General features: G+C 63.7%; 1 protein-coding gene across 6 annotated transcripts in view; it reads left to right on the forward strand.

Moving 5' to 3' along the window:
- ADGRB1 (adhesion G protein-coupled receptor B1) overlaps nt 1-24,503 on the forward strand; it is a 79,612-nt gene that overhangs the window by 22,964 nt on the left and 32,145 nt on the right. For all 6 annotated transcript variants that reach the window (XR_008996098.1, XM_057497675.1, XM_057497674.1 and 3 more), the window contains 15 exons: nt 393-554; nt 1,449-1,559; nt 1,955-2,119; nt 2,203-2,367; nt 2,649-2,813; nt 3,115-3,279; nt 3,438-3,539; nt 4,947-5,053; nt 5,263-5,457; nt 6,199-6,267; nt 6,991-7,099; nt 10,901-11,044; nt 11,454-11,529; nt 11,699-11,801; nt 12,862-12,905. Coding sequence is in view for 5 of the 6 variants with exons in the window: in XM_057497675.1 (XP_057353658.1) it covers nt 393-554; nt 1,449-1,559; nt 1,955-2,119; nt 2,203-2,367; nt 2,649-2,813; nt 3,115-3,279; nt 3,438-3,539; nt 4,947-5,053; nt 5,263-5,457; nt 6,199-6,267; nt 6,991-7,099; nt 10,901-11,044; nt 11,454-11,529; nt 11,699-11,801; nt 12,862-12,905 (1,882 nt within the window). In the remaining variant the exon portion in view is untranslated. The remainder of the gene's footprint in view (nt 1-392; nt 555-1,448; nt 1,560-1,954; nt 2,120-2,202; nt 2,368-2,648; nt 2,814-3,114; nt 3,280-3,437; nt 3,540-4,946; nt 5,054-5,262; nt 5,458-6,198; nt 6,268-6,990; nt 7,100-10,900; nt 11,045-11,453; nt 11,530-11,698; nt 11,802-12,861; nt 12,906-24,503) is intronic.

Here is a 24,503-nt window from a genome sequence, read left to right on the forward strand (position 1 = left end):
CGCCCCCCTCGCCAGCCAACACCACCATCACCAGCTCTGCATCCAAAGCCCAACTGGATTCAAAGCCAGTAGAGACCCTGGCACCCCAGAGGGACCCCTGGGAATCAGGGAGGACTCCAGGCCCCCATGGTTGTCCCTGGGCAGACCCCTTCCCTGCACCAGTGCGCCTCCCAGCCTGTGCCGGCCTCTGCCTCCGTGCCCATGACTTAGCCCCTGGGCCTGAACTTGGCCTCCTGGCTGAACCTCCTCCGGCTGTGCCCCCTCCCACCCGCGGCCTTCCCATGTGCGGGTCTGTCAGGGAGCCTTGGTGCCCCAGGTCCCTGCCCCGGAGACCCCCATAGGTCACTCCCAGACACCCCAGCGCTGAGCCCCCGCCCTCTGGTTCCCGCCAGGCGGCTGGAAGCTGTGGTCCCTGTGGGGCGAGTGCACGCGGGACTGCGGGGGCGGCCTGCAGACGAGGACCCGCACCTGCCTGCCCGCCCGGGGCATCGAGGGAGGCGGCTGCGAGGGGGTACTGGAGGAGGGCCGCCTGTGCAACCGCAAGGCCTGCAGCCGTGAGTGCGCCACCGATTGGGGGAAGGCGGAGGGTGGGCCCTGGGTGGGGCCAGGTGGAGGGAAGGCTGCCGGTTGGGTGAGAGGCCCAGGGAGAGGGCCTTAGGACGCCAGGTCAGGTAGGCCTTGGCCTGGAAGAGAGGGAGGGCGGAGCCCGGGCTCTGAGGGGCGGGGCCTAAGGTGGGCGGGGCCTTAGAGGTGGAGCCTAGCCCAGGGCCAGGCCTGGTTTGCAGGGCCACGGGTAGAGATACGGGCCTAGGACCGGGAGGGGCCTCTAGTTAGGTGGAACTGCATGGGGCTTTCTTGTCATCTGTGGGATTGGGAATTTGGGGTGCACACAGAAGGCTGGCTGTAGGGGTGTCCCCTCCTCCCCACCCGGGGAGCCCTGGCCAGACCTGACTGCCCCAGCTGCACCCTGCCTCCAGGATGTATTTCTCTAATAAGGCTCTAATGACCTCATGCATATTTTAGACGCTTCCATAAAGTTAAATCAAGTTATAATGAGACTGTCATTCTTCAGGGTTTTTTTCCCCTGATGAACATTTCCTGGGAAGAAGAGTTCCTGGGGTGTCTTGGAAGCCAGGCCCTGGGAGACGGGGTGCTGATGGGATGCTGAGAGAGGAGGCCAGCAGCCCCTCAGACCTGAAGTCCTGCAGGTGGAGAGCGGCGGATGCTGGTGGAAGAGCAGGAGGGGACACAGAGCAGGGATGAGGGGACCACAGAAGGGGTCGCATTGTCACTAGACGTAGCTTGACAGCAGGCCGGGATGCCCTGGTGCTGGCAAGCCTGCCCCCTGGCTGGGGACTGAGAGACACCGGGCAGAGAGCACAGCTCTCAAGTTCTAGGGCAGGTGCTCCAGGCGGCAGCCTGGGTGCTGACCTGAGCCTGCCCTGCAGCGGCCGGGCGCCCCAACTCCAGGAGCCAGTCCCTGCGGTCCACGGATGACCGGCGGCGCGACGAGCTGGGGGATGAGCTGCAGCAGTTCGGGTTCCCTGCGCCGCAGACAGGTGACCCGCGTGGGGCGGTGGGCTGACGTGGGCTCCAACTAAACAACTGTGAAGTGGGGAAGGTTGGTTTCAGGGGACCGGGCCTTTGGGCAGATAGATGCACTGGTGCTAATTCTAGGTGATAACTGATAATCTACCACAATCAGATTGACCTCTCAGGTTCCAGGAGCTTGTCTCCAGGCAGGCTGGCCTTAGGGACTGGTGTGAGGCCAGAACCCAGGGACCCAGAGGGGCAGAAGGCCGCCCAGGGGGCCCCCAGCTTGGCAGGGGAAATGGCAAGCTCTTGGCATCAGCCCCGGTTCAGATCCCTTGGGTCTGCCGTCCAGCGGCCCCTGGGGCAGCCCCGGGCGCAGAGGCAGCGGCGGGCTTGTGATGCTGTGGGTCTGGGCCCGCAGGCGACCCCGCCGCCGAGGAGTGGTCGCCGTGGAGCGTGTGCTCCAGCACCTGCGGCGAGGGCTGGCAGACCCGCACGCGTTTCTGCGTGTCCTCCTCCTACAGCACGCAGTGCAGCGGGCCCCTGCGCGAGCAGCGGCTGTGCAACACCTCGGCAGTGTGTCCAGGTGGGCGGCGCGGGGCGGGGCGGCACTGGCGGCCAGCCCGGCAAAGGTCGCAGGGCCTACCAGTGCCCTCTGGTTCCCCGCAGTGCACGGTGCCTGGGATGAGTGGTCGCCCTGGAGCCTCTGCTCCAGCACCTGCGGCCGTGGCTTCCGGGACCGCACGCGCACCTGCAGGCCTCCGCAGTTTGGAGGCAACCCCTGTGAGGGTCCTGAGAAGCAAACCAAGTTCTGCAATATCGCCCTGTGCCCTGGTAGGGGAGAGGGAGGGCGTCGGGGAGGGAGGTTGTGCAAGGAAGGGCAGGGGTGAAGGGGTGGGGGCGTTGGCCAGATGCAGGAGTCCCCCTGCTAGGGTGCTTAGAGGTTGGAGCTTCAGGCTGTGATCAGCCTGTAGGTTGGAGACCCCGGAGCATTCTCACTGGTACCTGGGGTGGTGGGCCTCCTGGGGGCGTTCACACCCGTGAACCAGGCTGGGCATGAGGCCCTGGGTGTTCACTCCGGCTTCCTGTCTCCCTTCTCCCCCTGGGCCGGGCAGTGGATGGAAACTGGAATGAGTGGTCCAGCTGGAGCGCGTGCTCCGCCAGCTGTGCCCAGGGCCGGCAGCAGCGCACACGGGAGTGCAATGGGCCTTCGTACGGGGGCGCCGAGTGCCAGGGCCACTGGGTAGAGACTCGAGACTGCTTCCTGCAGCAGTGCCCAGGTGAGGCCTCGCCGGGGCTGGGGAGGGGGCCTGCTGAGCACCAGCAGGGAGGGATGGGGCCCCTGTAGGTTCATTGTGGGTGGGGCATGTGGCCCCGGGGCCTGGGGGACCAGTGCCCAGCAGGCATTTTGTTCTGCATCAAGCTGAGCTGTTGTTTTTCCTCCCCTGGCCTCAATTTATTTTCTCCTCCTGGCTTCCTGCTCTACATCCCTGGATCCCTGTGTCTCTGCATCCCTGTGGCTCCTGACCTCACCCTCCTCATCCTCATCCCTGTGCCTCTGCACCTGGCCGTGCCGCACAGTGGATGGGAAGTGGCAGGCCTGGGTGTCCTGGGGTGCCTGCAGTGCCACGTGCGGGGGCGGCACACAGCGGCGGGAGCGTGTCTGCTCAGGACCCTTCTTTGGGGGAGCAGCGTGCCAGGGCCCGCAGGATGAGTACCGCCAGTGCAGCGCCCAGCGATGTCCTGGTGAGTGAGGAGCTGGGGGGGCCCGGGGCTTCCCTTTGCTGGGGAATGACGGCAGGTGTCCTGGAGGGGCCTTCCCCTCCCTGAGCCTGCTGCCCGCTCTCAGCCCCCCTTGCCATGCCCTGCCCCACTCACCTGCGCTGTCCCTGACCCCTCGGCAGAACCCCATGAGATCTGTGATGAGGACAGCTTTGGTGCCGTGATCTGGAAGGAGACTCCAGCTGGAGAGGTGGCTGCAGTCCGATGTCCCCGCAACGCCACAGGTGGGGGCCAGCAGGGCAGGCGGTGTGAGGGTTCCCGTCCCATCCTCACAGAGATGTTTGTCAGGCACCAAGACACCTGGCCCAAGGAGCTGTCAGCACAGGGCATGTGGTGCACGGCACCTGGGCAGCCCAGTACGGGGCCTTCCGGGGTGGGGGTGGGCCACAGCCAGCAGCCACCGCGTCCTGGGTGCTTACCAAGAGCCAGCACCTGCCCGAAGCCCATTTCGTGTGATGTGCAGTGAGGTCACCCATTTACAGGTGGGAAACTGAGGCGCAAAGAAGTTAACACACTTGCCCTGGGCTTGGAGGACCAGCATGTGGGAAGGAGGCCTTGCTGCCAGTGGTCCTAATACTGTGCACCTCTGGGGAGTAAATGGTAGGGGGACACAAGTGGGCTCTGGGGGAAGAGGCCTGGCTGTGCCAAGGCTGGTCTTGTTTGCCCCTCTTATTTGAAGGAATGCTGGCAGCTTGTGTGCCCTTGTTTGCTGTGTGACATTCAGGAACTGACTTAGCCTCTCTGAGCCTCTGTTTTCTCTCTGTAAAACTAGGGCACTGTGGGTCCCTGGCAAGGGCTGTGGTAAGGAGTTGGTGGGGTGGTCTTGTAGGGTGGGGATGGTGGTGGGACTGTGTATTCCCCCAATTTTCTTAAACACAATACATGTTCTTGGTAGTGTATTGCAAACCCAGAGAAGCAGAACAAAGAAGATACAGGTCACACAGTGGTGTGCATGGTCGGCCCCTGCGCCCTTATTTTCCTTCGTTTTGATCTGCACCTACCGGGGGGCACGTGGCCCTTCCCGCCACATGGCTCTCAGGCAGTGGTGTTGTGATGGTCGTCTGCGACTCTCACAGTGGTGGGCGCACACCATGCCTGCCAGCCTGATGATTTCCTGGGACTGCATTCTCGGTCATAGGTTTGCCCGTATTTAAAGCTGTTAATGCCTGACACCAAAAGGCCCCCTCAGCGTCCCCAGCACACCGGGGCCTTCCCACCCCCCTGTGGGTGGAGCTGGGCAGGGGGCCTAGGCTGCTGGCTGTTCCTGGGGCTCTGGGCTGGGAGGGGCTACAGGAGAGGCCCTGGGGTGAACTCTGAAGTCCCTCACTTGGCTGAGGCCTCTGCCTCCATGCAGGTGGGTCTCTGAAGGTGTGGGCCCTGCCAGGTCCCGGGCACCTTGCTGCAGCTCCTGACTTGCAGCAGCCACTCTGAAATGTATTGAAAGAGAGACAAGGAGTCCCGCCCTGTGTAGGCCCTGCTCCCAGCGTGAGGCCTGGGGCAAGGCCCTGCTTCTGGGGGCCCGAGGGTCACTTCCCAGGGGGCTCCTGCCTGGGAACCGTGGGTGGGCTTCCTGCACTGGAGTGGGGTCCAGCTGAGGAGAGGGAGGCAGAGTTGATCCGCTCTCCCCCCAGGCCTCATCCTGCGACGCTGTGAGCTGGATGAGGAAGGCATTGCCTATTGGGAGCCCCCCACCTACATCCGCTGCATCTCCATCGACTACCGAAACATCCAGATGATGGTGAGGGCACACCCTGGAGTCTCTCGGCCCGCGCATCACTCCAGGGCACTCTTCCACCCTCTGTCCACAGTGGCATGCCCTGGGAACACTAGTCAGCGATGGCCGCTGGCTGGGGGCTGCAGAGGACCCTCTAGGTGTGGGAGGTCCCTGGTACCTGCCGTGACCTGTCCTGCAGAGTCATGGCACATAACCCCCTCCATCTCCCCCAGACCCGGGAGCACCTGGCGAAGGCTCAGCGTGGGCTGCCTGGGGAGGGGGTCTCCGAGGTCATCCAGACACTGGTGGAGATCTCCCAGGATGGGACCAGCTACAGTGGGGACCTTCTCTCCACCATCGATGTCCTGAGGAACATGACCGAGATCTTCCGGAGAGCGTACTACAGCCCCACCCCCGGGGACGTGCAGGTGAGCTCCCGGGAGGACAACCAGGACACCTGGGAAGACGGATTGGGAGGGGTCCTGAACCCAGCCTTACACAGAGCACAGGCCCGGCTGAGGCTGGACCCCGAGAGAGACTTCAGACTGAGCCCTGACCCTGCTTGCACTCTGACCCTGACTGGTCGCACCCTGAGCCCCGACCCTGGTCACACCCTGAGTCCTGACCCTGGTCGCACGCTGACCCTGACCCTGGTCGCACGCTGAGCCCTGACCCTGGTCGCACCCTGATCCTGACCCTGGTCGCACCCTGAGCCCCGACCCTGGTCGCACCCTGAGTCCTGACCCTGGTCGCACGCTGACCCTGACCCTGGTCGCACCCTGAGTCCTGACCCTGGTCACACTCTGATCCTGACCCTGGTTGCACCCTGAGCCCCGACCCTGGTCGCACCCTGAGCCCCGACCCTGGTCGCACCCTGAGTCCTGACCCTGGTTGCACGCTGACCCTGACCCTGGTCGCACCCTGAGCCCCGACCCTGGTCGCACCCTGAGTCCCGACCCTGGTCGCACGCTGAGCCCCGACCCTGGTCGCACCCTGAGCCCCGACCCTGGTCGCACCCTGAGCCCCGACCCTGGTCGCACCCTGAGTCCTGACCCTGGTCGCACGCTGATTCTGACCCTGGTCGCACCCTGAGTCCTGACCCTGGTCACACTCTGACCCTGACCCTGATGCCTTATTCTCTGCTCACTGGCCCTTCTTCTTCTTTCCAGAACTTTGTCCAGATCATCAGCAACCTGCTGGCTGAGGAGAACCGGGACAAGTGGGAGGAGGCCCAGCTGGTATGGACACCAGTCTAGCTGATGGGCACACAGGGATCTCTGGTGCCTCCCTAGGTCCCAGGCTAGCCTGGGTGGAGCCCTGAGGCCAAATCCCAGCACGGCCCCTGCCAGTCACGTGACTTTGAGGCGGTTGCTTATCTTCTGAGCTTTGGTCCCCCCAGTGTCGGAGCACGGTAGCTCACCCCGTGGGACTCAGTGTGCACGAGGGCACGTGTCTGCCGTGTGGGCCATGTTGAGGTCACTGAGCCTGGTGTTTCTTTCTCGCCTGGAAAGAGCAGTCAGTGTCCCTTTCTGCTCAGACTGGCCTGGAAACGGCCACCAGCCTGTTCCCAGGACAGTACCGGTGTGGGGGCTGCGGGTGCCCAGACACCCCCGCTCTCCTCCCAGCCTGGATGGCTGTCCTCAGGGCTGGAGCACAACAGCCCCTCCAGGCTCAGTGTTCTGCTCCACAAAATGCAGATGAACACTTGCGGTCCAAGCTCACTTTCAGGTTTGGGTCCAGAGCCTTGGGGTGCTGGGGAATGAGCCGTGAGGCCTTGGTAGGGCCCACGAGGGAAGGCGGCAGTGGGGGGCATGGGGGGTGCAGAGGAGAGGACGGGAAGGCGGCAGGGGCGCAGGGGCCTTCAAGGACACCCAGTGCAGCGCGCAGGTAGCAGGCAGTCTCCGCGGGCTGCTCCCCACTGTCTCTGAGGCTCCCTGCCCCCCACTCACCCCCACCCCCAGATGGGCCCCAACGCCAAGGAGCTATTCAGGCTGGTGGAGGACTTTGTGGACGTCATCGGCTTCCGCATGAAGGACTTGCGGGACGCGTACCAGGTGACAGACAACCTGGGTAAGCCCACTTCTGGTTCCGTGGCTCCTGCGCAGGGCCCTTCCCATGCTGGTTTCCAAGACTAGGTCTGTGTTTGCTGGTGCACGAACTCAAGGCCCTGGGGGTCAGGGTCTGTTGTGACCCCGGGAGGGAGTCAGCATGTGGTGTCTCAGACCCAACAAGGTCCTGGAGCCCTCGAATCCTAGGACATGCCAGGGACCCCAGTCCACAGCCAGCCCTTGGCTTGTTACCCTCCTGGGTGGGAGATCCTCTTCCACTTGTCACCCCCAGTGCCTCCTCTGTGCTGGGACAGCCTCACAGGTCTGAAGGCAGAGCTGTACAGCCACGCCCTCCATTCTCTGCCCCCCACTCAGGAAGTCAGAGGGCCCTGGTCCCCACCCAGCCCCACGTGGTGATGGGAAAGGAATGGCGCCCTCCTTGCTGGGATGCCGCGGTTGAGGGGCCTGGGACCTGGGAGGGGCGTGGGGGCCATCACAAACATCTACAGCAGTTCTCTTTAATGGTGGTCACCTGTATCCCCTTAACAGCTCCTGTGGGCCAAATTTGTCCAATCGTTCCCGTCCTGAGAGCCCTCCTCGGAGTCCCCATTAGTCGGGGTCCATCCTCACAGGGGGTGTCCCGGGGTAGCCTCTGGACCCAGATGGGACCCAGTGAGCACCAAGGAGGGAGAACTTCCCCTCCCTTGTGAGGCACTCGGCCTCGTGGGCACGGGCTGCACTGCAGGCCCCCACACACCTGGGCTTTGCACAGACCCCCCACCCAACTAGTCGGCATGGCCCTGCCCTGGGTCAGACGAGCGGCCCCCCGTTTGTGGCGTTGGAGGCCCCCGGAGCACCGCCCCTGCCTTTCTGAGGAGCTCAGGATCCCAGGGGTAGGGTAGAGCTGGGAAGACCTCTGGGGCTGGGGAGCAGGGGACTCATCTCACAGGTGGGAGACCAGGTCTGGGGGCCCGGCGCTGCTGGAGGTCACCCGGTGAGTGGGCTCCAAGCTGGCAGGTGGGGCTCCCCAGTCCAGCACTGGCCTCTCTGCAGCTCACCCTCACCCCTCCCCTCGCTGGGCTAAGCACCCGTCTCCTGGGGAGTGAGTGTGGGGCCCGGCAGGCGAGGCAGGATCTCAGCTCTCTGGTTCAGGACCCACAGTGGCAGCTGGTTCCCAGGGGGCCCAGCATCCCCACCCCTGGAGGCACGCTCGGGGGAGCCTGTTCTGGCCGGTGGGCATCCACAGCTGCCCACTTACCCCCGCCCACACCCACACCCTCCACACCCTCACACCTGCACACCCCCACCTCCACCCCTACACACACACACACACACCCCACACACACCTGCATACCGATGTATCCCCCACCTACACATCTACACCCCCACATACACCCTCACCTACACACCTGTACACACACCACACCCCATCTACACACCTACATACACACTCCCCACACACACACCTACACACCTACACACACCACACACACACCTACACACCTACACACCTGCATGCCAATGTACCCCCCACCTACACATCTATACCCCCCACATACACCCCCACCAACATGCCTATACACACACCCCACATACACCTACATACCTACACACACACCTACACACCTACACACACCACACACAGACCTACACACCTGCATGCCAATGTACTCCCCACCTACACATCTATACCCCCCACATACACCCCCACCAACATGCCTACACACACACCCCACATACACCTACACACAGACACACCTACACACCTACACACACCATACATACCACCACCTGTAGACCCACACACCTGTATGCCAATGTACCCCACCTACACATCTACACCCCCGACGTACACCCCCACCTACACACCTACACACACCACACCTACACACCTGCACACCGATGTACCCACTGAGCTGCACACCCCACCCACCTTTTGTATCCCTCTACCTGTCTCCCAAGACCCCACCCCTTTGCCATGGGGACCCACACTCATTACACAGAACCCCCAGAGTCTGACCCCCTCCCCTGAGCTCCTTCCCCTCCTTCTTGGAGCCCAAGCAGAGGAGGGGCAGGTCTTCCTTCCCCAGCCCCAGTGCCCCTCAGATTTTCCCCACCTGTCAAGCTTGGACCCCAGGTGCTGACCCCAGGGCCCTGCCCACTCCTTATCTCCACCTCAAGTCCCTCTCTGTGCCCCCCCGGGGTCCATCTTAGGGTGTCAGTGTTCACACACAAGGCCCTTCTCTAGGGAACCTGCACCCCCAGGGACCCCACAGGTCATGCTCTGGTCTTGTCAGTTCCACCTCCTGACCACAGGCCCACTGGCCTCTCCCCAGAGCTGCCCCTGTGCTGCCCTCCCCTGCTCTCCCTCCCCTTACCCCCTTCTCTTACCCCAGCTCCTGTCCTCCCCGACCTTCCCTGTCCTTCCCCTCCTCTCCCCTCCCCAAGCCTTCCTGTGCCCTGGATACACTCTTCCCAGAGGAATCCAGAAATCTAAGGCCAGGTCTCTAGCCAAAGGTGGCCTCCCAGGGAGGCTTGCTGCCACCCTGTTTGGAAATGCACCCCGCCCCTGTCCCGCAGCTGTCACTGCCCCCAGACCACCTGTTTCTGCCACTGCCTGGCCCGCCGTCTGCCCCCTACTGCCGCAGCCCCAGCTTAGAGCAGTCGGGCCTACAGCAGGCACTCGGCCAGGGCTGAGTGAGTGAAGTTGCTCAGCGTTCTTTCACTGGTGATGCACTCGCAGGAAAGGGCCCTCCGTCCGTCCATGTGGTGAACTGGGCACTCGGGGGCGCCCATCCCTCTCTGCAGAGCTGACCTCACAGGTGCAGGGAGGGCACTGCCGGGAAGCCGAGCCTGGAGGGGCAAGGGCGTGCGGTGGGGGGCAACGCGCGAGCCAAGGCGCAGAGGTGGGCATTGGTGGGCTTTGGAGGGTTTTGTCGGAGGAGGCCCCAGAGATGGGCAGAGGCAGGGCCCCCTTCCCCCTACACTTAAGGTGGCGGCTCCACACAGACCTGGGCCCGGGCCTCGGGGTGCCAGGTGGAGGGAGCCCAGGGTGGGCTGGGGTGAAGGAGGCTCAGAGGCTCGTGGGCCCCCTCCCCCGGGTCCTGCCTTCCCAGGTCTGTGTCTACCGCTTCGCCCCAGGGCATGCCTGGCTTGGGGAGCTGGACAGAGCCCTGGGCTGGGGTCTTCAGGCCTGCCTCTGGCTGGGGCCTGGTGGGGCCAAAGGCCTTCCAGAGGCCAGCCAGGCCCCAGGGCCAGCCTCCCTCAGGGAGAGGTCGGGAGAAAAGCCAGCCAACGCCACCAGCTGCCCCTCTGGCGTCTCCGCATGAGGCTGCGCGTCCCTCCGCCTGTCCCCACCCCCAGCACCTCCCTTCCTGGACCACCCCACTCCCACCCAGGCCCATCTGGTGTCTCCTTTACTGCCCCAGCCCTGTGAGGTAGGGTCTCTCCCTCTCCCTTTTACAGAGAAGCAGAAAAGGAAGTGGGGGCACCGAGGTGGGTACCACTCCGTGTGGCCCCCCTCAAGGCCACAGAGCCCACCTTTGTCACCCTCTGGGGCCATGGAACTCAGTCCAGGCCTGGGTCCTCATGGGCAGGAGGCTCCTGCTGGGCGTGGGGGTGTCACTGAGATGCTAGTGGAAGTGGCCCAGACCCTGGGTGGGCCTCAGCCCCCTCCAGCCGGGCGCAGCCCCACGTAGTGTCCTGGAGGCCCAGGCCTGCTCCCCAGCTCCCCAGGGCCAAGACCTCTTGTTTCTTAACTGCTCTCCCTGTTTCTCTGTCTCCCTGTCTCTGTCGTCTCTGGCCGCTCCCCTCCCCACCCCAGTCCTCAGCATCCACAAGCTCCCAGCCAGTGGAGCCACAGACATCAGCTTCCCCATGAAGGGTTGGAGGGCCACAGGCGACTGGGCCAAGGTGCCAGAGGACAGGGTCACTGTGTCCAAGAGTGTCTTCTCCACAGGGCTGGCAGGTGAGGGGCGCCAAGGTCTGAGGGCCCAACCCTGGGAAGTTCCTTCTGGAGTCTGGCTGCTGCCTTGGGCGGTATCCATTTCTTCTTAGTGGTCCTGAGGTCACCTCCTCCAGGAAGCCCTCCATACCCTCCCTGTGTTTGGAGTCTCCCATGCACTCTTTGCTGAAGGGTCAATCAACCTACTCATCACAGGGAGGGAGAGGATCCCCCCTGGGGTCACACAGCAGGCAACTCTGGTTCCCAGTAAGAGGAGCCAGCCCTGCCTGCCCCCAGTTTTCAGGGACCTAGGCAGTCACCCCATGGCAAGGGTGGGCACCACCAAGGAGCCGGGGCCAGGAGCTTCCCTTGCTGGAGCTGTGCCAGCCCGGGTGGGTCAGGAGGAGGGGGACCTGGCGGTGCTCTCTTCCAGAGGCTGACGACTCGTCTGTGTTTGTGGTTGGCACTGTGCTCTACCGAAACCTGGGCAGCTTCCTGGCCCTGCAGAGGTGGGTGCTGGGGGCCGGGGGCGGTGTGGGGCACATGGGAGAGGCCGGGCCTGGCCCCGCAGAGGTGGCCGCTGCAGCCACGTGGGGCAGTGATGAGGGGGCCCTGGGGAGGGGCCGCAGGGCTGGTAGGCTCCCTGCCCCCTGACTCCACCTGCTGGCTCTGCCCCAGGAACACGACTGTCCTGAACTCCAAGGTCATCTCAGTGACCGTGAAGCCCCCACCTCGCTCCCTGCTCACACCCTTGGAGATCGAGTTTGCCCACGTGTACAATGTGAGTTTCCCCCTGTGTGCACGTGTGCGCACATGTGCGTGATTCCCCCCATCTGATCCCACGGCGAGGGGCGGGGGGATGCCCCAGCTTCTTGGGCTCACAGCCGCCTTGTGGGAGAGCTGCTCTTATTCCTGAATGATAGGTGGGGAAACCGAGGCTCACGGAGATGCACTGACTCGCCCAGGGTCCCACAGCAGGGCAATGTGGAGCCTTAATTCAACGCTTGTCTGATGCCACTGCCTGAGCTCTGGCCGTCTCACCCAGCCCCCCTCAGCCTGGCTGCTCCCTGGGCAGGAGAGAGCCGTCCTCTCTGAGGGTGTGAGGCTGCCCTGGGCCTCACGGCCCTCATGGGGTTCTCTGCTGGGGCTCAGAGCTGCTGGGGCCAAGATGCCTTTGGACAGCTGAGAACCAGGAGCCTGAAGGTGCCAGCCACCCACCCTGGTTACCCAGCCACGACGGCAGCGCCAGGCCTTAACCCCAGGGCAGGGCTGTGGGAGAACCAGCCTTGCTTTTTCCCACTGTGGGCTTGGGTGAGTCACTTGGCCTCTCTGGGCCTTGGCTTTCTCCCCTAACCAGGGCGAACTGTAGGCTGGGGTGGAAACTCAGTAATTCCTGCCTGTGCTCAGAGCCTGCTGCCCCTCACAGTTCCGCGCCCGTTGTCCTGGTGCTGGTACGCTGTGGCTGTGGGGCAGGGATGTTTGCTGAGGGCCTGCCTGTACCCCCCTGACCTGTGCTCACTTACCCACAGGGCCCTCTGAGCAGGGTCTCCCTGGGACTCCATTTTGCAGTAAGCTGGACCAACCACCTGGGCTTCCCCAGATGGGCTTCAGCCCCTGCTGCCCAGTCCTGCTCAGGGAGGGGACAGAAGCTAGTTGCAGCCCCATAGCAGGGGTCAGGGGGGCTGGGCCAGTCCCTTCCCCACTCCAGGTCTCAATCGCCACCTCTTGGAGAAGCAGTTTAGGCAGAACTCCTAGCGCCCCCGTAGGAGGCCCCCCGCACTGACCTTCTGGTGCGCTCGCAGGGCAGGCAGGTGGCCCTAACTTGCCCCCCTCTCCCCCAGGGCACTACCAACCAGACCTGCATCCTGTGGGATGAGCCTGACGTGTAAGTTCCCCTGCGCTTTGCGGCCTCGGGGCCCTCGGGGTGGGCTTGGGCAGGTTGCAAGTTTCAGGATCAGGCCACTTTCCCCCCATCCATCTGAACCTCAGAGATCCCTTCCTGTGCAGCTCTGGCTCTGAGGCAGCATGGAGCCCCCCAGCCCGCCTCCCACCCCACGCGGCAGTCCACAGCCCGGGGAGGAGGGGCGTGTGGAGGTCCAACCCTGGGTCGGTGACTGCTGGGGACATCCCTGGCCTGCTCCGTCCACCTGCAGTTGGCAGGAGCTGCATGGGTGGGGTGAGAGACCCAGAGTGATCAAATGGGCAGTGGGCCGGGCCTCCTGGGGTCTTGGGCCCAGGTCCTTGTCTGGCACTGCTAGCGCCAGCTGGTGCCAGGTGCTCCAGTGTGGCCAGGACAAATGGGGGGCCTCTCCACACCTGGCAGGGCTGGGCTGTGGTGTGCGGTGCAGGGCCCTATGTAGGAACCCCGATCAGCGTGTCCTCCCCAACAGAGTAAGGCAGAGCGAGAGGTGACGGGCTCGTTTAGTCACTGGGAAGAGTGTGTGTCAAGGCCCTAAGGTGTGTGCCCAGGTCTGCACCCAGAGGGGCAGAGGGCCCGAATTTTGGGAGCTGGGCAAGAGAGAGCTTGGTGGCAGGACGCTGGTGGGCCGTGTAGGTGAGGGTCGGGCTGTCCCCGCAAGGGCTTTGGTGTATGACCAGGGACCTGGGTGTCATTGTCACCACTGGCCTCCTCAGTCTTGGCACTGCCAGGCCCTGGCCTCCCTGTGCCTCTTCCCCTGGCCACCTGGGGGTACAAGTGTGCTCAGTCTGGCCCCAGCCTTGGGGCACATGCCCCAAGTCCTTTGTGCTCCAGACAGTGCAGTGATGAATGCGTGTCCTGGGAGGCCAGGGAGGCTCCTGGCGTGGCCGACCGGAGGACGAGTTTGCTGGCAGAGAGCGGGAGGCAGGCAGAAGCAGAGCTGGAGAAAAGTTGGAGGCTGGGGGAAGAGCGTGAGGCCTGGCCTGGGAGAGCAGGCAGGACAGGTGCAGGGGGAGGCCTGGAGGGGCATGGGGCCAGTTTGGGGAGCTGTGTCACCAACTATGGAAGTTGTTGGGGTGATCAGCCCCTCATCTGTCCCCCGTCCCTCCCCTCTCCTCCACCCACCTGCCAGGGATGACTGGCCTCCAGCAGGCTGCTGCTCTGGGAGGCCATGGCCCTCAGCCTCCCGCCAACCCCCATGAGGGGGGACAGTAAAGCAGGTTCCTGTGGAAGCAGCAGGTCAGGCCACGTGCCAGAGACGGAGCCAGACGGATCGGGTGGCAGGCAGGTGGGGAGAGGTGCCTTTCAGAGTGGGTTCATGCAGGGCTCTGGGGAGGTGGTGTTAGAGCAAGGGCCTGACACAGCAGTGTACTCCTGGGGACAAGCATTTTGGCCGAAGGAAGAGGTGGTACGAAGGCCCTGTGGTGAGAGTGCGCAGGGTCATTCAGCAGACACCACCAGCCTTCCTGCTCTGGGTCTGGGGCCAGGAGCTGGGCTGGGGGCGGCTGAGGAGGAGGCCGGGAGAGGCCTGGCCAGCCAGTGTGGCAAGTTCACTGAGCCACGGGCCCTCGCGCGGCTGTTCACCCTCCAGGAACCTCAGCTTCAGGTCCTGCAGCTGGAATCTGCCTACTCGGGGATGGGGGCAGAGTGGGGTGCCAGACGAGGACTGCGCCCCGGTCACCACTACTCCCCGCTGACTGTGGCCTCCCACTTGCCCTCCCTCTACGAGGTGTGGGGGGTCTGCCTACCACCCCAGCATGGATGAGTGGGACTGTTAAGGCCTCTGTGCCTAAGAGCCCAGGGCCTGGGGATGGCAGGAAGGTGCTGACACCTGGGTCATGTTTGAGGCGTGCTCCAGGCGGCATTTCACACACAAGCTCCAATAGTCTTGGCCACGGACCTGGGAGCCTGGCTGTGCTGTGCCTGTCACCTCTGAGGAAGCCAAGGCTCAGAGAGACCAGGGCCCAGCTGAAAGCTCAGGAGGGGACCCTGAGGTATCTGACCTCAAACTGGGTGGCTTGGGCCCCGGCGGTGGGGAACTGGCTCTGCACCCCACTCCCTCGCCTCTATGTGCTGGGGAGTTTCTCCTTCCATGGCTGGGCCAGAGGAGCCAAGCGTTCCCAGGTGACTGGAAATGGGGCCCAGGGGCAGACCTCTAGGCCCCCAGATCTGCTTGCCAGGGCCCCAGTCTGTGCTGGCGTGGGACTGTGTGTGTGTGTGTGTGTGTGCGCTTAGAGAGAAAGGGTCTGTGTGTCTATAGGACTGAGAGCGGGAGGGTAGGAGTCATCGGTGACCATCAGTTGAGAAATGGGTTGAACTAAGACCCCAGAAGCGGACTCAGCCCTGGTCCTGGTCACATTCTGAGTCCTGACCCTGGTTGCACTCTGACCCTGACACTTCACGCTCTCACCCTGACCCTGGGCCTCATCTGGAATCACCTGTGCATGTTCACATGTATTAAGCGTGTGTCATGTGCTTGCAAGGCCGCCTCCTGTGGTAGCCATGAGACAGTCAACCACGTGACACACTTACCTCAGAGAGGCCGAGTTGGAGGCTCCCGCCCACGGTGCAGACCCTCTGCTGCCTGGCCCCCAGTTATGCACACACCTGGGCACAGGGGCTCCACATGTATGCCCGAGGCAACTGCTCACGCTCTAAACACTGGGCCCTGACAGTCCCCTCGAGTCTCCCTTGCCCTAAGAACCTGAGGACAGTGACCAGTTCCCATCCTCTCAGCCCAAAGGCACCGGATCACCCGCTCCTGAGCCCTGCCTGACAGTGAGGCTCAGGGCCCCCTCTCCACGCCCCTGTGCCAGCCTGGCCAGTTGCAGGGAGCGCCTGGGGAGCAGAGATGTTAGGGAGGGAAAGTGGGGTCCTTGCAGAGTTCCCCAATACTTAGGATGAATGGGGGGATGGGGGAATGAGGGGTGCAGAAAGGATGGACTGGTGGGTGGCAGGGACTGATGGATTCCAGGTGCACCTGCTGGAATTAAGATGTATGGTACTAAGGACAGTTCCCTGGGTCTTTCACTCATGGAAAATTGCAAATATTTTGTAGTTTGCTTTTAAAAAATAAATATCCCAGATTTATATAGAATGTAAAAGCCAGAGCTGGCAAGATCTTCAGAGAGCAGCTCTGCCCTCACTTGAAAGTGGTACAGCTGAGGCTCATCGGAGGGACATTGGCACGGCAGGGCCTAGGCCAGACCCCCTCCACAGTGCTTGTCCTGCCCTCAGTATCTAGGGGTGTGTCCTGCTAAATGCCCCCCTCTGTGGGCTCCAGGAAGTTCAGGCTTCCATGCCCACCCTTCTTGTGCTCTCAGATCCACACCCGCATCAACCAGAAAGACTCCTGTCAGCTAGGTCGGGGGGTTCCCTGACTAGTAGGCTCTTGGCACCTTTGCTGTCTGGAGCCGAGCCTGCAGAGCAGACGCTGGGACAGGCTGGCAGAGGGGTGACGGTCCTGCGGTCAGGCTCTCCTCCTGAAGCTTGGCTCCAACTGAGGCACCTTTAGATCTGGGCCACGTGCTCACACCAGCTTTCTCAGTCTGGCTGGGAGGACTGGAGCCTGGGGCCGCCCGGGGCTCGTTCCAGTGTGCGTCCCCTCCCATCACTGCTCTACGCAGAGGGCCCAGGCTGGGAAGCTGTCCTGGAGGACACTCAGGACCCAGGCCCAGCCTCCTCCCTGGGGTTCCTGCCCAAGTGGTGTCATGGTCCCTTTAAGAGCCCTGCCTGCTCCCCACGCCTGGTTTCCTCGGAGAGGGCAGTGAGGGGGCAGGCCAAGGGGGTGAGCGGAAGGGGGACTTGGCAGGGGCCCCAAGTCGCTGTCAGCGGCTGGTTCCTACGGGGGCAGAAGAGGCGGGCAGAGGGGAGACCGGGAGGGGGTGCGGGCCGGGCCCAACACAGGAGGCCTCTGGTGGCCTGGGAATGGCCTCAGGATCTGCACCACCAGCAAGTGTGGGAGGAAGGATGTGCTCTGCTTCCCCAAACCTAGGTGGGGCCTCGGGATGGGGGAGGGCTGGCGTACTGCTCTCAGAGGTGGGGCTGCCCACCAGTCCCAGCCTGTGCCCCTCCCGCAGCCCCAGATCAGCCCCAGCACCCCCTCCAGTGCCCCTCCCTCCTCTGAGTCTCACTCCGCTTCTCCTTGCGGGCAGTGGGGGCTGGCAGAGGCCCCGTGTGCCTGCCCTCTCCTCAAGGGGCTGCTGAGCCCCACCTGGCTCCTTGCAGGGTGGACCTGGAGGGAACAGACAGGAGCCTGCGCTCTGGATGGAGTGGGGCCATAAGCCTCCCCCGGTCCTCCCTCCTGGCAGCCTGCCACCCCCGGACACTGCCTGGCACCCAGCGGCCCCTCCCTCTCCGCCCCTCAGGACAGCTAGAGCCCCTGCCCCCACACGCCCTGCTCCTTTGCCTGCATCCCACCCTGTCCACTTCCCACTCCTGTATCTGCATGCAGGACATGGGGCGCCCCACCCCCCAGGCGGCGCCACAGTCTCGTCCGCTTTCCCGGGTCCCCTGCCAGGTGCACAGTAAGCCCTCGGGAGGTGAGCAAAGGCTGCTGGAATGTGCCCCATCTCAAGGGGGTCTCTCACATTTGTCCTCAGCCCAGGCTGCCCTATGCAGTTTGGCCGTGGTGACAGGGCCTTGCTCTTAAGGTGCCCCCATCGCCCAGACACCAGAACATTCACTGGGATGCCAGGCCCCACTCTTGGATACGGGGGGAGAGTGGCCCTCCTGGGAGGGCACGGAGGTCAAAGGACCTGAGCCTGCCCACGACCCAGCTCTAGGTTGTCCCCACTAGAGTGCTTCCTGGAGCTGCGTGTCCCAGGCCCAGGGGTCTGTGGGGTCCTCTAGCTGAGGTTGGCTGGTCAGGATGCTGCCCAGCCCAGGATTCCCTTGCTCTGCCCGCACTGGGCATGCAAGCTTGGCTTCGGGTTCCCTGACTGTACTAGGGGATGAGATGAGTGCCCACCACCTCCCAGTCTAACAAGGTGCCACCCAGCCCCCATCTTCCACCCAGGCCCACCAGGCTCCTCTCAGGCAACTGCAGAGGGTGGGCTGCCAGTGCCGGCCCAGAGCTGTCCCCGAGATACCCTGACCCCAAATCTTTTTCTTTCTGCTAGATGCACTGCTGGGCCAGGGACAGCCTTGGTGAGGTGTGTCTGGGGAGGGGGCCTCAGCAGTGGAGGGGGGGTGGGGCCCTGTGCAGGAGCACAGTGGGGGAGCCACAGACGTGTGCTTGAGGGTACATTGGTGCAGGGGCCTTTCCCGGATGCGGGATCAGGACCCATGAACCTCCTGCTGGGCTGTGTGCCGGTCTCTCACCCCCAGTCTCCACCCCGCCGCTCCACCGAGTGACTGGATGACTCTGCGCCTCGTAGCATCTCTGCACCTGCAGGTGGGCGGGTGTGCGGCCCTGGAGACATGGAGTGTGGTGTCCATGGAGACATGAGGATGAGGGGCGAGACTGGGGAGGCCTCTGAGCTCTCGGAATCTGCAGCTGGAGTTGGGTTGGCACTGGGTGGCGTGTGGCTGGTTTGGGTTTGGGAGGATGACTGTACCAGTGGGAGGTGGGAGAGGCGGTTCAGGGTCCAGAGTGAGTCACCTGTACTGTCCCTGGTCAAGTGGCTGAGCACTTGGACACCTAGGAGGAGTGTGGCGCTGCCAGGGGCGGGAAGGTGGGGCCGCTGCAAGGTCCCTCCTGCTGCCTGCATACTGCCACCCTTGCCCCCCAGCACCTGCCCCCCATGCTCCCCCAACCTTCAGCACCTGCCCGGGCTCTGCAGTACGCACCAGACCAAAAGCCTGAGTCAGTGCCCAGGGACGTCCAGTGGGAGGCGGGCAAGGGGGAGGAGCCAGTTCAGAGTCACTCTCACAGGGGAGCTGTGGCTCCACGAGGAGGAGGGGCTGGGTGCCAGGGCACTGGGTGGAGCCCGCAAGTGGGGGTGGCCACCAGTGCCCACCTCCCTGCTGCGTGAGACCCAGGGGGGCTGCCCTGAGGTGCAGGGGGAGAGCAGCTGCCTGTGGGGCCCTGTCGGGTGTGTGGGGGTCTCCGGGAAGGCCTGGCCTGCAGTGACTTCAGGTGCTCCTGGCAGGGGCCCAAACACCTGCCAGCTTGTCTGCTGGCTTTCCAGCCGTCCTTCCTTTGGTGATGTGCCAGAGCTCTGTGTGCCTGTAGCAGTGGCCTGGTCATGTCACACGCTCGCTCCCACCTGGCACTGTGGCCCCACATCATGTGCCCAGGACGAGGGCTCAGCGGTGGGGCTGCCGCCTGCCCAGACCCAGTCCTGCTGGCCAGTCTCCCTCTCCATGCCCCTGGGAACCGCACTCACTTCTTTCCAGGTCCCCCGCGTCTGGGTTGGGAGCTGCTGGGCCTCTGCCCACACTCCTCTCGCAGTGTCAGTTTGTTCAGGTCTCTGCCCACCCCTCCAAGGCCACACCAAATGGGGGAGCCCACGGGGCCAGAGGTCGCACCCAGGAGGCCCCCAAAGAACATGTGCACACGGACCCTACCGGCCTCCAGCAGGGCTCAAATCCTGGCCCTGATGCCCACTGGCAGTCCGTCTGTCTGAGCCTCGGTTCCACATCCACAAGGTCGCTGGGCTTCCTCCCTGAGACGATGCACGCGGGGTAGCTGCAGCAGGGAGCCAGGCGACAAGTAGGTGCTGCCGTCGCTGCTCTGGGGGAGAGGCCCCCTTCCCAGCTGGCACTGCACCCTGTGCTGGGGCACAGCGGTGAGCCCCTCGGAGCACTGCCCTCGGGGGCAGGGCGATGGGGCCGGATGCCCCGTGCCCGGAGGTGAGGGCCCAGCTCTGGGGAGGGCTTCCTGGGCAGGAGAGCTTGGGCTGGTTGTGTAGGATCCAGCTGGTGTCCCAGGCAGGAGGGCGGGAGGGGCACCTCAGGTCCAAAGCGTAGCATGGGCAAAGGCACCCGGGCAGAGAATGGTTAGGGTGTTGGGGAACAAGGAGTCCCACGAGAGGTGGGTCCAGGGTCTCCACCAGCCCGTCACCCAAATCTCCAAGCCTCTGTTTAGAAGCAGAGGGTGAGCTCTGCCCTTGGAGGTGACCCAGCAGAGGTGGAACTGGGTGTGGTGCGGAAGGACAGGGCTGACACTTTCTGAGCACCTGCCTTGTATCTGGTCCTCCCACCAAAAGCTCCTTTTTCCCCGCTCCCTGGCAGGTCCACACCCCCGGACCACAGATGAGGAGCCCGAAGCTTAGAGTAGTGGTGATGCCTGCCTGGGCTCACAAGCAGACTCGCGGGTCCTGACCCCAACGGAGTGACCTTGCAGTGCCCACCAGGCTGCACCACACAGGTGGCCCCCAGTGACCTTGAAGAGGCATGGCAAGGGCAGGGGAGGGGGGCTGCGGGCATCTGAGCCACAGGGGTGTATCTAGAGGGGGGCGGTGACCCTCCTTGCTTGGGACCCTTGCTTGCCCCTGCTGGGTGTGCAGTGGCTCTGCCCAGAGGCTGAAACGGCTCCATCAGAACCCTGGCTCCCGGGCTGCTCAGTGGTTTGTACCCCTGTTGGTGGTACTGGGGCACAGTGACCAGCTGCTTTCACCTCTGCAGGGGGCCACGTTGGCAGGGAGTGCAGAGTGACCATGGGCGTCTGCCCTCCTTTCTTGGCCCTGGGCCAGAGGTACCTGGAAGCAGGGGCCTTTGGGAGTCAGGTGCCCTGGGAGGTGCCTAGAGGGCCAGGTGGTGGTCAGAGGCGGGACAGACGGTGGGGATGGTGTGGCTGCCTAGTTCACACCGCCATACTTGATGGGGGTGTGACACCTGCAAGGCGGTCCTGGGATTGGGTGTTGGTGACGGAGGTTACCAGCTAGTGTCCTGTGGCAGTCACTGTGCTGTTTCTGAGGAGATGATAGCAGCCAGTGTGATGTAATAGTGCAGGCAGTGCTGGTGACCACAAAGGCCCAGTAACGATCAGTGTATCCATGATTGTGCTGTTGACAGTGGTGGCGAGAGTGGCAGCATTGGTAGTGATTTGTGGCTGACAGCACTAATGGCGGCAGTGCTGGTGGCGGCGGCGGTGGCGGTGGCGACGACGGTGATGGTGGTGGTGGTGATAGTGATGGTGGTGGTGGTGGCAGTGGCAGTGGTGATGGTGATGGTGGCAGTGGCAGTGGTGGCGGCGGCCATGGTGGTGGTGGTGGTGGCAGTGGCAGTGGTGGCGGCGGCCATGGTGGTGGTGGTGGTGGTGGCGGCAGCGATGTCGGTTGTGCTGGTGATGGTGATGGTGGTGGTGGTGATGGTGATGGTGGTGGTGGTGGCGGCAGTGATGCTGGTGGTGGTGGTGGTGGCGGTGGCGGTGGTGGCAGTGGTGATGCTGGTAGCGGTGGCGGCGATGTCGGTTGTGCTGGTGTTGGTGATGGTGGTGGTGGTGGAGTAACAAATGCTGTAGTGTGGGGGTGACGGTTGTACTGCTGATGGTATTGGCCATGGTGTTGATGGTGATACTGCTGTTGGGGGGGTGGTCTCTGTGACAGCTATGAGAGTGGAGGTTGTGGGGACAGTTCAGGTGGCGGTGGTGGGAGTGCCCCTGCACATGGGAACCAGGGCACGCCCATGCCCAGTCGGTGATCTGAACCACAGCAGACGGGATCAGACCCCAGCCAGGGGGGTCGGGCGGCCGCGGGGAAGGCAGAGAGGGGAGCCCATGGGCCCCAGCATCTGGGAGCACACCTTGGAGAAGATGGGGCTGGGCTGGCCAGGGTGGGTAGGTGTGGGATCCGCTGGAGTCGGGGGCGTTTATCACAAGGCCTGGCAGGCCAGGGAGGCATTTGCTGAGGGAGTGCATGAGTGTGCAGCTTGACCATCCGGCCAAGCCAGTGGCTGGAGCCTGCAGGTGTGGGTGTCAGGGTAGTGGCCCCTCAGCTGTACAGGTGGGAGACAGGCCATACAGAGCTGGGCCAGAGGTACACCAGGTAGAGTCCTGAGTGAGGCGAAGGGTTCAAGTAGGATCCCTGGGGTGTGGGCTTCTGAGCTGTGAGGGGTCAGTGGGTGGAGGGGGACCAGTAGGGCCTTGGCCCTCCCAGGCCGGATCACTCCCTTTTGGTGCCACAGAGCCCAGGGTCCCACTCTCTGCAGGGGCCCGGTCTGCCCAGGGGAGCGGGATGGGTAAGGAGAAGAGCCAGCAGACCCCACGGAGGGCCAGGTTGCCAGCCCAGAGCAGGCCTGCGGCAGGAGGCCTGACTCGGAGTGTGGCTGGCTCCAGGCAGGAGCAAGTACATTGGCACCTTGCTGTTGTGGGCAGCATGAGAAGCCCCGGTCACAGACCCATGGGCACTGAATGGACTCAGCCAGTCAGTGCTGGGAAAGCCAGTGCCACAGGAGGGACACAGGCCTGAGGGCCGTGGCCTTACCAGGTAGCCCACTGGGCAAGACCCAGGCCAGGCAGGTGTCCATCCGCCATGGGCCGCAGGTCACAGATACCAGGGGCCCCTCGAGGCCCTAGGCATTGCCACCAGGCCCTGAACTGAAAGGGGGCAGAGCTGATCTGGGCCACATCCTAGGGGAGCAGACATGCCCTGCCCTGGGGGCTCACAAGCTCGTAGCCAGCTGGTAACCGAGTATGGATGGGGAGTCAGGGAGGCTTCCTGGAAGTACTGTGGCTCTGGGGAGCTCTGAAAGGCCAGGCTGCGTCACCCAGGGATCAGGAAGGCATGTGGTCAGTGGGACTGGCCCAGATCAAGGCCTGGAGGCAGGAGAGGGCGCTTGTGTGCTGGGTCACCATGGTCCTGTCAGCTGGTGTGTGCAGCAGGGCTGCCAGGGCCCAGTGGGGCTTAGGGGTCAGATGAGCTGCTGGGTGAGGTAGGACCCAGGGAGGGGAGCCCCAGCACAGAAGTGGGGCAGCACCTGATGGAGGGGCAGGTGCAAAGCTCATGAACTCATGGGCTCTTCAGGCAGGCTCCCTGGAGGAGAGGACTCAGCACAAGCCTGGTCCATGGCTCAGCAGTGGGCAGGGGCAGGTGGGCACTCCTGTTGGGTGAAGTATGACTGAGCCAGGTTCATGGATGGGATGGTTCAGGGGACAAGTGGAGGTCAGCCCATTGAGGGTCTTGAAGGCCAGGCTGAAAAGTTTTGAGGAGCTCCTAGAAGCCCCTGCCTGCAGAGACACCTTGCCCACTCCCTGCTCCCCACTGCGGCATGCTATGCCCACTCTGCTTCTTTCTGCTGTGTGGGAGGACACCTATGAGTCATTCACACTCCTGTATGAATTAGCCCATCAAACCCCAGGAGACCCTGACGGGCATAGTCCCATAATAGCACCTGCTCCGTGGGCCGACAGGAGGCATCACGAACACAGCGAAGGCCCTGGCTCATGGGTGGGTGGGTAGGCAGGTGGCTCTCACACTGTGTTACTGTCCCCTGATATCCCTGCCATGGGCTCTGTGTCCCTATGGTCTCCCTGATCAGCGTGTGGGGTGATGGTTTGCTCCCACTTCTCCGGGGAGGCAGCTCAGCTCCAAGTTGCCAGGAGGACCGTTTGCCTAAGGGTGGGATCAGCCTCGGCCTCCCAGCTCCCCGTCCTTGGGTCGGGTGGGACGGGCACTATCTGAGCGTCACAGCCTGAAGGTGGCTAGAGGGGAGAGTGGGGAGGCCAGGGTGGTGAGGGGCAGGTCCCGAGGGCAGTGCGGGTCCCCGAGAGAGGAGGGGACGTGGAAGGTTTGAGCAGGAAAGGACATGGCCTGGCATATTTCAAGTGATAGCGCTGGTCACAGGAGGGTGGGTGGTCAGCAGGGTGACAGCCCAGGGGAATGCTGGCAGGGGTCCCACTAGGGTGGTTCCCACCAAGGCGTGAGCAGGGGTCAGATTCGGGGCTTTACGTAAGGAAGGCCGGTGGTATCTGCTGAGGGGTCAGCTGCAGGTGTGAGAAGGAGGGACGGAGGGCCCCAGGGTTGCCAGTGGGCAGTGGGTTACTGGGCAGGGGTCTGTGCCCCTCCACTCAGCACCCTGACTCTGCTGGTGTGTTGGCGGCCGCGTGGGCAAGCCAGGCCCATCCAGCCCTCTGGGGGAGGTGCAGGGCCGGCCTGGAATCCAGGAGCAGAGCATACTGTGGGGGGCATGGGGCAGGAGGACCCCCACAGAGGAGGCAGCTCAGGGGTGCCTCCCTAAGGGAGGTGGAACCATCCTTGCCTGGCCCAGCTGGTCTGGTAGGGGAGGCACGGCTCTGCCCTGAGAGCTCCTCTCTGATGCGGGCGCCACAGCCCTACTCTGGGGGTGCCCTCTTCACAGGGGAGGCACTCAGCTCTGAGGGGCCAGGCTCTGATCTGAAGGGCCCAGGGCCCCCCTCAGATTCCCCTCGACGCAGGCAGGGAGGCGCTCCTTCTGTAAGCCCCAGGACCCCCCACCCTTCTGGTCCTAGGAGGAGCCGCTGCCCCCACGCCGTCACTCAGCCTGGGCCTAGTGCTGGGGGAAGAGCAGGTGTCACTGGCCCAGATTCCTCAGGGCTGGCAAGGGGGGCCTGGCTCCCTGACCCAGATATTCCAAGTTTCTGAAGCTCAGACCAGAGGCAGCAAACGGTCTCCCATGTGTGGGAGCAGTGGCTGTGTGCAAGAG

The sequence above is a fragment of the Manis pentadactyla genome, chromosome 3 (assembly GCF_030020395.1).
Source record: "Manis pentadactyla isolate mManPen7 chromosome 3, mManPen7.hap1, whole genome shotgun sequence".
In the NCBI taxonomy this organism is placed as follows: Eukaryota; Metazoa; Chordata; class Mammalia; order Pholidota; family Manidae; genus Manis; species Manis pentadactyla.